This window comes from Cricetulus griseus, chromosome 3 (assembly GCF_003668045.3).
Source record: "Cricetulus griseus strain 17A/GY chromosome 3, alternate assembly CriGri-PICRH-1.0, whole genome shotgun sequence".
Lineage (NCBI taxonomy): Eukaryota > Metazoa > Chordata > Mammalia > Rodentia > Cricetidae > Cricetulus > Cricetulus griseus.
In genome coordinates, this window is record NC_048596.1 from 90,215,292 (window position 1) to 90,232,490 (window position 17,199).

The 17,199-nt window shown below is 36.9% G+C and overlaps 1 protein-coding gene across 2 annotated transcripts in view; it reads left to right on the plus strand.

Moving 5' to 3' along the window:
- The window catches only part of Sbf2 (SET binding factor 2), a 342,185-nt gene that overhangs the window by 144,464 nt on the left and 180,522 nt on the right, over nucleotides 1-17,199 (plus strand). Inside the window, exons 5-9 of one of the 2 annotated variants that reach the window (XM_027410074.2) lie at nucleotides 1,200-1,310; nucleotides 3,150-3,255; nucleotides 9,699-9,831; nucleotides 11,593-11,701; nucleotides 14,050-14,163. In XM_027410074.2, coding sequence (XP_027265875.1) covers nucleotides 1,200-1,310; nucleotides 3,150-3,255; nucleotides 9,699-9,831; nucleotides 11,593-11,701; nucleotides 14,050-14,163 — 573 coding nt within the window. The remainder of the gene's footprint in view (nucleotides 1-1,199; nucleotides 1,311-3,149; nucleotides 3,256-9,698; nucleotides 9,832-11,592; nucleotides 11,702-14,049; nucleotides 14,164-17,199) is intronic. The other variant, XM_027410075.2, reaches the window with a different exon arrangement.

Below are 17,199 nucleotides of genomic sequence, written 5' to 3' on the forward strand. Positions count from 1 at the left end.
CTAATCATGTATTTAAAATATTGTTTAAAGCCAAGCCTGATGACCTAGCTTAATAATTATAGTATTTAAAGGGTATACAGGAGGACCTGAAGTCCTATGCAAGCCTGGCCTACATAGTGGGACACCACTTGTTATTTGCAGATTTCCCCCCTTTTTAATATTCAGAATTTTCAAATATAAAAATGTATGGAAGTATAAATATCTGTACTAATACACAAATATAAAAAACTAGAAAGTGAATGAATAATAACAGTGACAATTATGACTCCTTTAGTGTGTTTTGTGACATACTGTTTAGTGTGTCTTTACTACATTACTAATTTTTCAGTCACAAATTTCAGTAAGCCAAAAGACTGATTGAGATTGTGTTAGGACCAAGAAAAGGAGTCAGTTAGGAAAGAGTTTGCTGTACCAACAAGAAGTTTTGAATTTGGATCCCCAGCACTCCTGTAAAAGCCAAGCACAGGACTGGCCACATGTCTGATTTCAGTGCTGGCATGGAGGAAACAGAACAGGGAGACTGGAAGATTCCCAGTGTTCACAGGCCAGTCAGGCCAGCTGAACGCATGAGCTCCAGTTTCAGCGAGAGACCCTGTTTGAAAACAAAAGGTAGAGAGCTACTGAAGAAAACTGTTGGCATCTTTGTCTAGCATCCTTGTGTATACATGAGCATGTGTGCGTGCACACCCATGCACACACTCCAAACACAAGTAAAATAAAGAAAATAAAGATTGAATTTTATCTTATTTTATCACCTACTGTCTTCTGAGCTCAAAGTGTTAATCTTGTTATCTTATGTTCTTTGCTGTTCTTTGTTATAATTCATAGAAGTTTAAGTTTTTGGATTTATAAGAACCAAATGGAGTTTCTTAAAATAAGTTTAAAACAGCCAGGCAACCTATATAGAAAGAAACTAATTCAGCCTTGCAAATTAGCTGGAGTGGTCTTCTAAACAGAGATACCTGTTTTACAAATTATGGCTCTCTGCTTTCTACAGATTCATCTTGGAAGCTCATTTGGATGTTCTGCTCCTAGAGGAAAATTTAATTAACTTAATTTGTTACTTAAGAGTTATCTCATGTTCAATGCGGAGTATAATTTACATGGTTCAAAGAGAAATTTTCCTAGGAGAGATGTCACAATTTATTTTTAGTGACACTACACTGCCATGAAATGACTGCATGCACCTCTCTCTGCAGGCTTGCTTGGGTTTGATCTATACTGTGTACGTGGACAGCCTGAGTGTCTCTTTGGAAAGTCTCATTGCAAATCTTTGTGCTTGCCTTGTCCCAGCTGCTGGAGGGTCTCAGGTAAATTGAATGAAAGGCAGATAAATTTTTTTCCCTCCAGGTGACTTAATTTATGAAGAAAGAGAAAGAAGTCTTTAAATATGTTTGTTTTAAAAAGGATCCTACTTTAGTTAAACCTTGTCTCTATGGTGTACTTTCCAGACACCTAAGATTCCATTCTTTTCAAAAGTCTAGAGGCTAATTCCAAGGCTGGAGAGATGGCCCAGTGCTTAAGAGAACATGCTCCTCTTCCAGAGAATTTGAGTTTGATTCCCAACACCCATATCAGATGGTTCACAATTGCCTGTAAGCCCAGCTCCAGTGGGATCTGACCTCTGTGGGCACTTGCATTCATGTGCACATACCCCTCACATACACACATACCACACACACACATACTCACATAATTAAAATAATAAACCTAAATCTTTTTTAAAGCCTGAGTTCCTTGTTCACATGGCATAATTAGCAGGCATATTTGATATAACTTCATCTCTACTTTTTAACTTTTTAGACATACCTTTCTTTAGGTCGAATTATTCAGTATGTTTTGCTACTTTATTATTTCTGTATGTAGTTACACCTCAATTTTGTTAGGTAAAAAATTTGACCAAAGTTAGACAGCATTAAGAAAACTTTCTTTGTAACATTGTAACTGTTTTTAAAATAGATTTTTTTATTCTCTATATCTTGACATTTTAAAAAATGTCTCTGAAGCAGAAGAATAAAAATCTTTGCTATTATGACTTATTTGTTTTAGGACATCCATCTTTGAAAAAGGTTTGGAGCTAGGGATGTGGCTCTAGTGAGAGCATGTTCTCATCATGTGTAAGGCCTGGCAATCAGTCTCCAGTACCGAACAGAACAGAACAGAAAACTTTTCTCCTTAAACCTTAAAAACAACTAGTTGGCCATGTATTTTGCTTTTTATATAATATCAAGGAAGAAAGACAACCCTCTGAAAAATCACACTATTTGTATTTCAGACCATCAAAAAATGTTTTAGAAGAATTTTTGAAGTTTCATTTATATAAATGTGTGTGTGTGTGTGTGAGAGAGAGAGAGAGAGAGAGAGAGAGAGAGAGAGAGAGAGAGAGAGAGAGAGAGAGAGAGAGAATATGCTGGTATCCCAGAAACTCAGAGGCAGCAGATCCCCTAGAGTAAGAGTTGACATGGATGCTGGGAAGTAAGCTTGGATCCTCTGAAAGTGCTCTTAACCACTGAACCATTTCTCCAGCTCCCCCAAAGTGTTGAATTTTAAAAAGATGCTACATAGAGGGAGATTACCATTTTTTTTTTTTTTTTTGGTTTTTCGAGACAGGGTTTCTCTGTGGTTTTGGAGGCTGTCCTGGAGCTAGCTCTTGTAGACCAGGCTGGTCTCAAACTCACAGAGATCCACCTAGCCTCTGCCTCCCAAGTGCTGAGATTAAAGACGTGCGCTCGAAATTCCCATTTTCAACTCTCCTTTTTCTCAATGTCTTTTGTCTAAAATTATTCCTCCCTCTCTACCTCTCTTCCCCCCCCTTTTTCTCTCCCCCCTTTCCTCCCCATCCCCCTTTCTCCATCCTGTTCCAAGGACAGAATCTCAAAGGTGGTCTTGGTAATCTTCAGGGCTGCCCTTCAAATGAGCAAATGGTCCTGTGGGCCTTAAAAAATGCAAATAGTTTCTGAGGTTAACATGTTTTTAGTCAGTTATAATTGTCAGTGATTTTTGTGTCTCATCTACTAAATTTTTAACTTTTATGGACTGAATTTTCTGATATTTTGAGTTGTACATAGTGTAACTTGTATGTTTTAGGTTACATGTTACTACTTCATATTGTCTCTTATGACTTTATATATTTTTCTTTCATTCTGCAGAAGCTATTTTCCTTGGGTGCAGGAGACAGACAGCTGATACAGACTCCTTTACATGACAGCCTTCCCGTCACAGGCACTAGTGTGGCTCTTTTATTTCAGCAATTAGGTATGTCTTGTCCTGGCTTTTTAAATATGTTTTTAGAAAAACCTATGGATGGGAAAAATATTTAAGTTATTATCATCTGACATGATAAAGAAAACATAAAGAAACAATTTATTATCTATTGTAGCTTAGCTGTGTCAGGAGGAGAGAAGGATGAAGCAAACTCCTGAGTGACTTACTTTGGTAACACCCCATTGAAATAGTTTTGTTATTTGGGAGCAACTTATAGCAAAGAAAGGAGATAGAGGAAGGATTCTTGGCATTTAATGTTTGGTCTGATTGTAATGAGGTATGCAACTTAAAGATGGAGAAAGGCACATCAGGTATTCCAGCTTGTTAAAAAATTGCCTGCCTGCATATTTGAAGGCATATAGAGTATCCAGAACATTGTTCTTTGCTAATTAAAATGAAAAGCTACCTTGGACTATAGTTTGTTTACTTTTTAAAGTTAAGTTCATTCTTAGGGATTTATTTACCCAAGGAAAATGATAGTCCATCTCCATAAAATATTTGCACATGAATGTCCATAGTCATTTTGTGACAGTAAGACTGCTTTATGAAAACAGCCTTAATATTCACTAAAGTTAATAAAGAAGTAATAATAGAAATACATTAAATTCTGTGGCCTATCATGTGATGGCATATACAATACAAAAGAATGAATTCTGGATATGTCCATCATTGATTAACTTAAAAATAATTATGCTGAATGAAAACCAACACATGAAAAGAATGTATAATTTATGGTTCAGTTTCTTACATTTCAGTCTAGTCTGTGGTGACAAAAACAGGACTCTGGGCCGGGCGTTGGTGGTGCTCGCCTTTAATCCCAGCACTCAGGAGGCAGAGGCAGGCAGATCTCTGTGAGTTCGAGACTAGCCTGGTCTACAAGAGCTAGTTCCAGGACAGCCTCCAAAGCCACAGAGAAACCCTGTCTTGAAAAACTAAAACAAAAACAAAAACAAAACAGGACTCTGACTACATTGTAGGTGGGAAGAGAAAGATGACAAAGCGTCACAAAGAAAGCTTTTGTGGTGATGATTTTTCATTCATATATATGTGTGTGTGTGTGTGTGTGTGTGTGTGTACATAATATATCAAATTCTTTTTTAAATAATTCATGTTTAAAACACATTTTTATTTTACATACTAGTCCCAGTTCCCCCTCCTTCCCCTCTTCTCACCACCCTTAGAGAGGGTGAGGCCTCCCGTGGGGATTAACAAAATCTGTCATACCACATTGAGGCAAGACCAAGGCCCTCCCTCCTGTATCTAGGCTGAGCAAGGTATCCCTCCATAGGGAATGGGTTCCAAAAAAACCACTTCATTCCCTACCAACTGTCCGAGCCACACAACTGTCATCCACATTCAGAGGGCCTAGTTTAATCCTATGCAGGTTCCCCAGCTGTCAGTCTGGAGTCAGTGAGCTCCCACTATATTGATTGGGTCAGCTATTTCTGTGTCTTTCCCCATCATGGTCATAGTAACACTCCTTGCTCTCTTCAACTGGATTCCGGGAGCTCAGCCCAGTGTTTAGTTGTGCATCTGATTCCATCAGTTACTAGATAAAGGTTCTATGATAGCAATCAAGGTAGTCATCAATCTGATTACAGGGGAAGGCCAGTTAAGGTACCCTCTCCACTATTGCTTAGAGTCTTATCTGGGGTCATCCTTGTTGGTTGCTGGGAATTTCCCTAGTGCCTGGTTTCTTACTAACCCTATAATGACTCACGCTATCAAGAGTTCTCTTTCTTTGCTCTCCCTCTCTGTCCTTTCCCCCAACTCCACCACCCCATTCCCTCATGTTCTCCTCCCCCCACACTCCTGATTTACTCAGGAAATCTTATCTATTTCCCCTTCTCAGGAGGATCCATATATGTCTCACTTAGGGTCCTCCTTGTTACCCGGCTTCTCTGGTGTTGTAGACTGTAGGCTGGTTATCCTTTGCTTTAGGTCTAAAATCCTCTTACGAGTGGATACATACCATGTTTGTCTTTATTTTTTTTTAAATATTTCTTTTTTAAGATTTTATTTATTTATTTTGTATACAATATTCTGCTTCCATGTATATCTGCACACCAGAAGAGGGCACCAGATCTCATAACAGATGGTTGTGAGCACCATATGGTTGCTGGGAATTGAACTCAGGACAAGCATTCAGTGCTCTTAACCTCTGAGCCATCTCTCCAGCACCCCCCCCCATGTTTGTCTTTCTAAGTCTGGGTTACCTCATTCAGGATGGGTTTCTCTAGTTCCATCTATTTGCCTACCAATTTCAAGATGCCATTTTTTTTAACCACTGAGTAATACTCCATTGTGTAAATGTACCACATTTTCTTTATCCATTCTTCAATTGAGGGGCATCTAGGTTGTTTCCAGGTTCTTTCTATTATGAATAATGCTGCTATGAATATAGTTGAGCAAATGTCCTTGTGGTATGGGTGGGTATCCTTTGGGTTTATGCCCAAGAGTGGTAATGCTGGGTCTTGAGGTAGATTGATTCCCAATTCTCTGAGAAACCACCAAACTGATTTCCAAAATGACTGTACAAGTTTACACTCCCACCAGTAATGGAGGAGTGTTCACCTTACTCTACCTTCTTTCTGGCATAAGCTGTCATGGGTGTTTTTTGATCTTAGCCATTCTGACAGGAGTAAGATGATATCTCAGAGTTGTTTTGATTTGCATTTCCCTGATGGCTAAAGATGTTGAGAAATTCCTTAAGTGTCTTTTGGCCATTTGAGATTCTTCTGTTGAGAATTCTCTGTTAAGATCTGTACCTCATTTTTTTTCTGTACCTCATTTTTAAATTGGATTATTTGGCAGTTTGATTTTTAGTTTCTTGAGTTCTTTGCCTATTTTAGAAATCAGTCCTCTGTCAGATGTCAGTTTGGTGATTTTTTCCCCCATTCTGTAGGCTGTTGTTTTGTCTTGTTTTCCATGTCCTTTGCTTTACAGAAGCTTCTCAGTTTCAGGAGGTCACATTTTTTAATTGTTACTCTCAATGTCTGTGCTACTGGTGTTCTATTTAAGACAGTCTCACCTTGTATTGTCAAAGTTCATTAGTTGCTTTCCTCTGTGTCCTGCAGAATATCTGGCAGACTCTTCTGTGAAGCAGGAATCTCAAAGGACTATCCTCCCTTGTCTTGGCAAAGTTCAACAATCTTTTTCCTATGTCCCACTTGTACAGGCTGTACAGCATACTGTCAGCAGTCAAGGCAAGAGCTGTTTCTTGCCCAAATGGCTAACTTTGTCACACTGAAAGCAAACTCCATATGGAGTTTCTTCAATGACCATCATCCTTTTATGAAGTAAATTGGTACTGCCAGTATGTGTGTCTAATTGTCATGAGAACCCTTATGTTATCAAACATCTTAAATGTCATATTCTGTAGGTCTTTGTGGTGTTTGAAAATTAGCTGTCTAAAATATACCTGTTTAACCTTGAAAACATACCTAATATGACTACAAGTTTGGTTATTATAGATTAACTGCTAACCTCATTTCTTAAATATACATTGCATTTTTAAATGAGCTGCATAAGTACAATACCCCCAAACAAGAGGTCTAACAAAAATAACTTTAAATTTGTACTGATATACCAAAATCCATTATCTGAGACTAATAGTTGTCCATTTATCTTATATTCCTGTATTCCCCTAAATGATGTAAAAAATCCATAACCCACCAAAATAGCCAAAAACTACCAACCCCATCTCTTGAGAATGTGGGCATAGCCTTAAATAGGGCATAGTCTTCTCTAGATTGCTTCCTGTTGTCTGTGGGTGAAGGCATCTTTAGGGATCCCTGAGAAAATTGAGATAATGGTTAAGTCCTGAGAAGACCAGCAGTAATCTTTGTTGATATATATCACTTTTCAAGATTCAGAAAGGTCTCCCCTGATCAAACCTGATCCATGTTAATCCTGAAGGAATCCACAGCCTCTCATTCCCTGTGTGTGTGTGTGTGGGGGGAGCATAACCTCCTCCCCAAAGCATTTTTAAATTTCTATTTATCAAATATATTTTTTCTTTCTTGTTTTAAGATATCCCTAAAGTATCTAGATTGGTTCGATTTACCCATCCTATTCACAATTCCATGTCTGTTAGAAGCTATCATTTTCTCATCAGCATTCAAAAAATTCAGAATCAACACAATACTATACAAGATCCAGACTCCCTGTGTATTTCCCATCTTTGCGTGGCTTATTCTTTTTTATTATTTTGCTTCTCACTGTATTATTTTTAAATTACTTTTTTCCTATGACTGTGTATACTCTTTCTCTTTTCTTTCTTAAGCCTATGCACATTTTAAACATTCTGGAACCTGTTTAGAGGTTTTTTCCATCTGGACTTACTTTACTGAGTATCTGTAGCCTTTTTTTTGACTGCGTGAGCCTTAAACTGCTAGGCAGAGCTGCTACAGCTTTGTTGACTGGCCTGGCCCACTTCCCTCGTCTTTGAAAACCAAGCCTAATGCTCACAGGCTGGTCAGAGGTATGTCACCAGGAACTGCATTCAGCCTTCTTCATGAGAGGAAGCAGATGCCTGTTCTGCCACAAGCATTTTTACTTAGCCTGCTATTTCTGTTTAGTGCTGCCAGCTAAACAGCAGCACTTCTTAAAGGAGCCATGCCTTTTTTCTTTTCTTTCTCAGATTTTGCAGGCCAACTACAGTAATTTGAGCCTCATATTGATATGCCAAAATGTAGTTTTTGTTGTTGTTGTTGCTGTTTTCTTTTTTTTTTTTAATCTTTGGTGATATCCAGCTCCCAAATAAATACACAGAGACCTAATCTTATTTATGAATGCCCAGCCTTAGCTTGGCTTGCTTCTAGCCAGCTTTTCTAACTTAAATTATTCTCTTTCTTCTTCTTCTTTTTTTTTTGTTCTTTTTGTTTGTTTGTTTGTTTTTTGAGACAGGGTGTCTCTGTGTAACAATCCTGATATCCCGTTTCTCTTTAACTACATTTTGCCTCTGGGCTTTTTACCTCTCTTTATTCTGTATATCTTGCTTTCCTTCTTACTTACTCCATGGCTGTGTGGCTGGCCCCTGATGTCCTCCTCTCCTTCTTGGCTCACTCTTCCTCTTTTTTCCCCTAGATTTCTCCTATGTATTCTCTCTGCATGCTATCCTCACCTATTTAGCTCTCCTCCCTAGCTATTTGCATTTCAGCTCTTTATTAGACCAATCAGGTGTTTTAGGCAGGCAAAGTAGCTTTACAGAGTTAAACAAATGCAACATAGAAGAATGCCAAACATGTTTGCATCATTAAACAAATATTCCACAGCATAAATGAATATAACACATCTTAAACTAATATTCCACAACAGATTCTCAAGAGAAATGATAGAAAACCATGTGTGTAAGTCAGCATTCAGTTAGTGTGACAAAATAACTTCAGGCACAACAACTTAAAAAGGAAAGGTTTATTTTAAGAGATTTCACTCCATGGTTGGCTGGCTCCATTGCTATGATCCTGTGGTAAGACAAAAAGAAGAGTAGTGGACAGAAGATTAGCTGCTCACATCACATAGTTATGTGTCAAAGAATAGCAAGAATTAATTCTGAGAAATGGGTCATTGGGCAGATATCCTCAAACTTATGTCCTTCCACATCTTAAATAGTGTAGCCTGCTACATATCTAGACTATACAGTGAAAACAGACAGCTAGCACAATCTGTTGAGTTGAGGGCCATGTGTGCAAAATTTAACATTAGATTACATCAAGCATAGGAGAAAATGATGCAGTCAAGAATCACAGATGTAATATATAAGACATACGTAAATAAATATAAAATGTGTGAGGCCACTGCTAATATAACACAATATAGAGTTTTCTTTGTAAGTAGGAATACAGAATACAAACTATACTGTGGTATAGTAAATACATAAACCAATTATAGTCATAGTTATTGATCACATTATTCACTGTACCTAATTGTTCTATGCTTTCATATGACTAGCAATAGTTTTGTTATGCCTACATTATCACAAATATGAAATACATTGTACAGTGGTATTAGGACAGCCACCTTGTCCTTAGATGGTAGGAGTTTGTCACCTCTATTATGACCTTATCATACCACTGTTGTTATCATTGGTGACTGAAGTGTCATCTTGAAACACAACTGTTTTAACATCAGACAAAGGAGAATAAAAACCAATGCCAGCATCTTTAATGGGCTATCTTGGAGATGAAGTAAAGAAGGTAGTAGTAAATATCAAACAGCTCACATGATCAATGAGTATAACATTACAATGGTGTAAAGAATAGATATCCAGGAAGACAGATGCCTATAGGTTGTATAGGTTAAGTTAACCAGTTATTTTCCTTTGAAGATTTCCAGAATATTCCCTTTGTTTCTTTGTCATAGAAAAATCTGTGATTGTTGGCAATACAATACAGTTTGTTGTGTTAAGTAAGCCTTTGTTCTTGTGTTTTCAGGAATTCAAAATGTCCTCAACCTCTTTTGTGCAGTCCTTACAGAAAATAAGGTTCTCTTCCATTCAGCAAGTTTTCAGAGACTTAGTGATGCCTGTAGAGCCCTGGAATCTTTAATGTTTCCTCTTAAATACAGGTGAAGTTTTTACTTGGTAATTTTATGTATTCCCACATTATGTATTACTTCTTGATGAATCAAAATGTCATGACCCAATTGCTTTGAACCATGAAGGTTTGTTACATGAAGTCAGAGAGTTACGATTCTAATAAAATTTAGTCTAGAATTTGGGACTTTTCCAAGTTGTACATGACCGAGAGCTAGTTAATTTAATGAAAAATATTTAATTTAATTTGAATAGTATTGTCAGCAATATTTAATTATCTTTCAATACTGATAAAATTCTTTGGTTAGTGCTATTTGATACTAGTGTATTAGTTTTTAGGAGCTATTGGAATTCTGTTACTGAAGGGTCCTTATCTGTTTTAGATACCTCTTAAATTATTTGTGTGTAAATGATGTAATGTAACTTCACAATAACATAGATAATAGATTGTAAGTCAGTAGACATAGATGGCTGTATATTGATCATTGTCAAATGTAGATTAGACAACTTCATTATAAATTTCCCACTTACTTTTAAGGGGTACATTAAATATTTTCCATAATAAAAATTATAAAACAAATTTTAAAATTTTAAACTGTGGTGGCAGGTAGAATATTTTACTCTTATTTAATTTTTCTAATCATAATGTCCCAGGAACTTAAGTTCATGAATAGTAGATAAAATTAGATCTCCTCTGGTATTTTCTTAAAATTTTAAAATATATGTTTATTGAATGTGAGCATCAAGTATAGTGTTAACAATTATGCCAATAAAATTGATTTATTTTAAGTTCTTCAGTCCTTTAAAAAAATTTATTAGTTCTTTGAGAGTTTCATTCAAAACCATATCCATACCCCTTACCACGTCTCAGATCCACTTTCTTTCTCTACCCACCCAATTTTGTATCCTTAAATATAAATAAATAAAACTTTCAGGGCAATTTGTGCTGCTCAAATAATCTTAATGTGTGATCTTCCACTGGAGGATGGTGGACTTGCCAGGTACAGTTACAGAGAAAACCACTTCTCCTTTTCCTAGCAGCTAACAATGTTAATAGCTCCACAGCTAAAGGTAGAATTAAATGCATGGTTCCCACCTCCGTGCTGGATTTGGCCTGGGTTGGGCTTGCACAAACTTTGTACATGCTGTCACAGCTACTGTGAATTCTTATGCTGACCTAGCCCTGCTTGGCCTAGAACTTAGTATATAGACCAAGCCATCCATGAATTCATAGAGGTCCACCTACCTCTGCCTTCTACATATGAGGCTAAAAAGTTGCCATCACCACACCAGGTCTTCTTGATAATTTCTAAATATAAATGAATTTAAAATCAGACCCCCCAAAACAAAAGAACACGCCAGAGTTGGCAGGTAAGGAGGTGGGGTAGATCTGAAAGGAGTAGTGGTGACTGTGATAGAAATACATTGTATGACATTCAAAGAACTAATAAAAAATAAAATAAAACAATGTTACTTTTTTATTAAAATAAAAATTTATTGATTACTTTACTAAATATTACATTAAATAAATATTATAAAATGATCCATTTTATTTATTTATTAAAATAGTAATTAAAAATTTAAACAAGACACAAAGCTAGGGTGGCACAGAGTGGTAGGGGTTTATCTGGGAGGAGTTGGGAAGGAGTCAGTGACTGTAATCAAAATACATAGTATGAAATTCTCAAATAATTAATAAATACATTTTTACAGTTCAGACTGCATAGAAATAAAGGGAAATGTGTTCACATTTAGGGAAAATAACATAAATAAAATATTTTTATTATTTTCAGTTATCCTTATATTCCCATTCTTCCGGCTCAGCTACTAGAAGTTTTGAGTTCTCCAACTCCTTTCATTATTGGAGTACACTCCATCTTTAAAACTGATGTTCATGAGCTTGTAAGTATCCAGTTCTAAAATGTCCAGACTTTGAGTCTTTCATATTTATGTGATATAAGGTTTCACATCATTGTTTTCAGATATGGTGCTTTCCCCATAGAAAAGACAGACTAGAAGGAAAGCAACATCAAGAAATCTAAATATATTTAATTTTGCAAGTATAAGAGTTTTAAAGAATTTATTTATTCATTCATATATTTATTTATGTATAAGATGGTTTTAGACAGGTGAGATGGCTGAGGGAAAAAATGCTTGACCTGAGTTCATTGCAGTGGTGTTTGTGATTCCAGCCTTGGGTAGCAGAGCACTTTTACCGTACTGTAGTCCTCATATGAAAAACTCTGTATTCCTGTAAAGAAGTGGTTCTCGGTCTTCCTAATGCTGTGATCCTTTAATACACTTCTTCATGTTGTGGGGACCCCCAACCATAAAATTATTTTTGTTGCCAATTCATAACTGTAATTTTGCTACTGTTAAAAATTATAATGTAAATATCTGTGTTTTCCAGTGGTCTTAGGCAACCGCTATGAAAGGAGTTGTTCAACCTCCAAAGGGTCACAACCTACAGGTTAAGAACCACTGCTGTAGATGATAAGGATTAATAATCTATTATTTTATTCATAATTTTCTTACTAATGCTTAATTATTAGTGTTTTAAATGAGACCTGCCAATATAGAATTCCTGAAAACCAACTAGCAAGAGTAAAATAGTTTGCAGAGAGTTTAAATGTAGTGGAACTCAAATTCTTTATGAGCCCCCACCAAATTCCTAATCCATGTCGCTAAAGAGAAGCTAAAGCTAGTTCAAGAATAGTGTGTTTACTTTTGGATATCATGCTCCTAATAGGATTCTAGCAGTGTGCATCAGAGGATATCAGAAGCAAAAGTTTACAGTTTGCAATTCTTTGATGAAATTGTCTCAAGTGATAATTTGATACTACTTAATAGCTAAAGATCAATATTTAAGGACTATCACATGCACGAAGGGGAAGGTGGTGGTTGTTGTAACATTAAAATGGCATCCGTAGATAAGAGCTGCCAATTAATGGACTGGGATTTCTAACATGAGATGAGGAATGTACTCTGAAGCATGATGACTGAAGTGTAGGGAGCAGATTATGTGCCTCTTTCCAGAGAATATAAGAAAATTTCTTTACCAAAAGGATTTGGTTGTATGACATCTGTAATCCACAAGACTTTGTAATGCTGCTTCTGCTCTAAATGCCAGCAAAGAAGGAAGCTTTGGTGCTTCTTACATAGCAACTGCAGCTGGAACCATGACACAGATGTCATTGATACTGTTGAAAGAGTAGACAAGACCCCTCATATGTATACCAATCGATTCTCCTAACATTGTATTTAATATCTAGTTCTGCTCAACTTTAGTATCATCTTATAAAAATGAGTATGCTACTAAATATTTTTATTAAAAATTAGGCTCCTTACAATTTGTAAATAATCTTAGTATTACTAAATAGAGATAGGACAAACGAAATGTTGCCAGTTGAAGGTTTAATAATTTAATGAATAAATTAGAATAAATTGCAATCACATCATCAAAATATTTATGTAAGTTGTTTTTAAGTATCATCTTTTAAACACTACAAATGAGGTTTGGGGCATTGTTTTTGTCTATTTTAGTCTTGGTTTTGAGACAGGGTCTAATGTATCATGGGCTGACACAAACCTGAACTCATTCCATAGCTGGGGATGGATTTGAACTCATCCTTCTGCCTCCCAAGTGCTGTAATTATAGGTGTGCATCACTCCTCCAAGCTGGGTTTTGCATCTAAATAGTAATTTCTTGATACATATTGCTTTGTTTATTGATTCTTATAGAATCCAAATGCAATAGCTCAGTTAACATGGAATTTTATTAACACATAGTGCTTCATAGAAATTCTCCAATGTGCCTGAGTAGCTTGCTCTATGGCATCATTTACCATCCTATCCTCCTTCCTTCCTGCTTTTTCTATTACAATCCCCTCAGGTAGTGTTCCCATCTGGATGATTAATGCTTGACTGTTGACAGTTCATAGTTTCTCCCTATGGAAAGAAGAACGAGAACATAGAAGATCCCTACAGCACTGCTATCTTGAAGAGCCAAGGAGCACATGTCATTTTTCATCCTTCAGTGGCAAATGTGTACTCATGTACAGTGCCTGATTTCACAGGAAGTTGGGAAATGTAAAGTGATGAGGAAGTTCTAAACATAGAACTCTTACTGTGATAGCCAAGAACCTCCTCCTCAATTGGTTTTTCTCAGTTTGAGTTAGCCACAGCCAATTAATTTGTTTAATAACAAATATACTTTATGAATTATGGTTAATTTTTAAAATCTTTTTCAGTTAGATGTAATCATAGCAGATTTGGATGGAGGAACTATCAAAATTCCTGAATGCATTCATCTCTCCTCTCTCCCGGAGCCACTTCTTCACCAGACTCAAGCAGCTCTTTCTTTGGTATGCCTCTTTGTTCATGGTCCTTTTTCTTGATCTAAACCTGAAACTGGGATTAAAAAACATTGTCTGTAATTATATATGTATGTGTGTATGCATGTTTACAAGTACACATATATATTACATTGAGACATTTCTGTCACTGAGTTGGTCTGGCACTTACTATATAGACAAGGCTAACCTTGATCCCACCTGCCTCTGCCTCCCGAGTGTTGGGATTAAAGGTATGTGCTACCATACCCTGTTACAGGTGTAATTATCTTAGAGAGTCCTATGTTTGAAACAAATATATTCTTTTGTAGTCTTTAGAGGAGAATCCTTCATTTACTGGGTGGTTATATTTGCTTCTCATTCAATAGTATATTTATATAGATGCTATATACCAAATACTGTGGAAATAAGATAAAACTTTGCCTCAAAAATCTATGATTCCTGCCCCATATGGTGGTGTACTCCTTTAATCCCAACACTACGAATGCAGAGGCAGGCAGATCTCTTGAGGTTGTGAGGCCAGCCTGGTCTGGAGAGTGAGAGAATAGAACAGCCAGGGTTACCCTGTCTTGGAAGAAAAAAATCATGTTCTCTCAAATTTTTCCTATTAGAAATTGTTAGCTTCTGGTCTCTAAATTTATTCTTGGTACATTGTCTTTTTTGTGAATGTGCTACTTACAAAATAGCCTGTCTGATAGGTGTTTTTAGTTTGTTAACATGTGATTAATCAAAGCAGTAAAGGTCCAACATTCCATGCAATCAAGGTTTTAAAAATCTTATGGCCTACGTTTTCCACATTGAAACAAATTTAATAATTTTTGTTATGCTATTTTCGTTGATTAAAAAACAAACAAAAAATTAGTGTATGTATGTGTGTATGGAGGTCAGAGGAGAATCTTAGCTGTCATTCCTTAGGTGCCAGCCACCTTATTGTTTGAAACAGGGTCTCTTCTTAGTCTGGAATTTGCCAAGTAGGCTGGGTTGGCTGGCTGGCAAGCCTGAGGGATCCTCTAGTCTCCAAATCTTCAGAACTGAAATTACAATTACAAACCACCATGCCCAGGAGTTGGTTTTGTTTGGTGTTGTTTTAATGTACATTGGTGTTTTGCCTGTATGTATGTCTATATGAGGGTGTCAGATCTTGGAGTTACAGACAGTTGTGAGCTGCCCTGTGGGTGTTGGAAATTGGACCCAGATCCAATGGAAGAACAGTTAGTGCTCTCAACTGTTAAGATAAATCTTTCCGCCAAAAGCCGCCGAGCCCCACCACCACATGTGCGCTTTATGCCAGCCGCCTGCCTGAGTTAGGGCCCAAATTAATACACAGAAACTTGTATTAGGTTCAGATGCTGCTTGGCCAATGACTAGGATTTCTCATCTCTTAGCTCAGTCATAATTATCATAAATCTATGTATTTTATAAGACTTATAGAGGATGCCTTCCGCTGGCACCCTCTCTTGCTGGTGGCTCACATGGCGCGGCTGGAGGAGGTGAAAGGGAAAAAAAGACACTTCCTGTTTCTCCTTGCTTAAATATGAGTCTCCTTGCTATGTCACTTCCTGCCTGGATCACCACTTCTCAACTACAGTCCCAGAATCCCCTTTGACTCTTAGTCCTGCCTAATTTGCTGCCTCATTGGCCAAACAGAACTTTATTCAACAATCAATAAGATAAGCATACACAGAAATACTTCCCCCATCACTCAACCTCTGAGAAGTCTCTCTAGCCCCTTAGTTAGTTTTTGTTTTGTTTTGTTTAAGTAAAACAAAAACAGTAATTAGGGTTCTGGGATCAAACTTGGGTCTTTGTGCTTTCAAGGCAAGCATTTGCCAAGCAAGCTGTCTCCCCAGCCCTAAAACACATTTACTTGCAGTTTTTTAGGTGCTCATTTATCTGACACCAGAAAAATAGGAATTCTTAGAAATTCTACATTCCCACTGGGTGGTAGTGATACATGCCTTTAATCCTAGCACTTAGGAGGCAAAGGCAGGCATATCTTTGAGTTCAAGACCAGCCTTCTCTATGGAGGAGTTCGAAGTATTTCTACATTTCCTGTAAAGATGTTGGTAGAAGTAAGGCCTTTGTAATCTTCTTAATACTCCAGTCTGGGCTGTTGAAATGTGTTGTTTTGTTCCTTCCTTAATTAGAAGTTTAAAAGTTTACCATTACCAGGAGAGATTTTATTCTCTGTAAACTTTCAACTTTGTGTTAGTTCTTATGTCTTTTGTAGTGGTTATCTATAAAAGGGAGGCCTGATGTTTCCTGATGTAATTTGTAATCTGAAATACAAGGTGTGACAGAATGGGAAAGAAACTAATATAGGACTCAGTTTGTAACTTGATGTCACTGAACAAATCATATCCCTTCAATAGGCCTATACTGTAGATTTTATAGGATGTTTTATTTCATAGAGAGATGAATATCTGGCTTTCTCAAACTTAAGCATGGCAAGGATAGTTACGAGTTTCTTATGGGTAGGAGAATCCATCTCCAAAGGTATGAGGAGACATCAAAATACCAAATGCTTTAATTTGGGTAGAATTAAGGGTAGAATATGCCATCTGAGAAGAAATTGCAGACAAGGCATACCTAGAAATAATGCTTCTTCTTGGAATAACTCAAATAGAAGGCCCCAGCCTTCTGGACTATGTAGATGTGGCAAAGGCCAACACTGGACCAATGAATGTAGATCAACAAGAGACAAACAAGTCAACCCTTTAACATCAGGAAACTCCTTGGGGGGGCCTCATGAAGCCCCCATACAAAAATTGGTCCAGTCACTCCCAGTCACTGTGGAAGACAATCCTCCCCAGAACAATTAGGAAATCTAGTGGCTATTGTAAAAAGTGCTACTGCTCTGAATGGTAGACTAGCTTTAGAGAATGAATCAAAATTCAAGAAGGAAACAGAAAACATATATTTTGGCAGACTTTGGTAAATGACCAAAGACCAAAACTCAGAGTACAAATAATGTTATGCTTGAAGGATTACTGGACACAGGTAAGGACATCACCATTATCACTCCAGAATCTTGGCATTCCTAGTTGG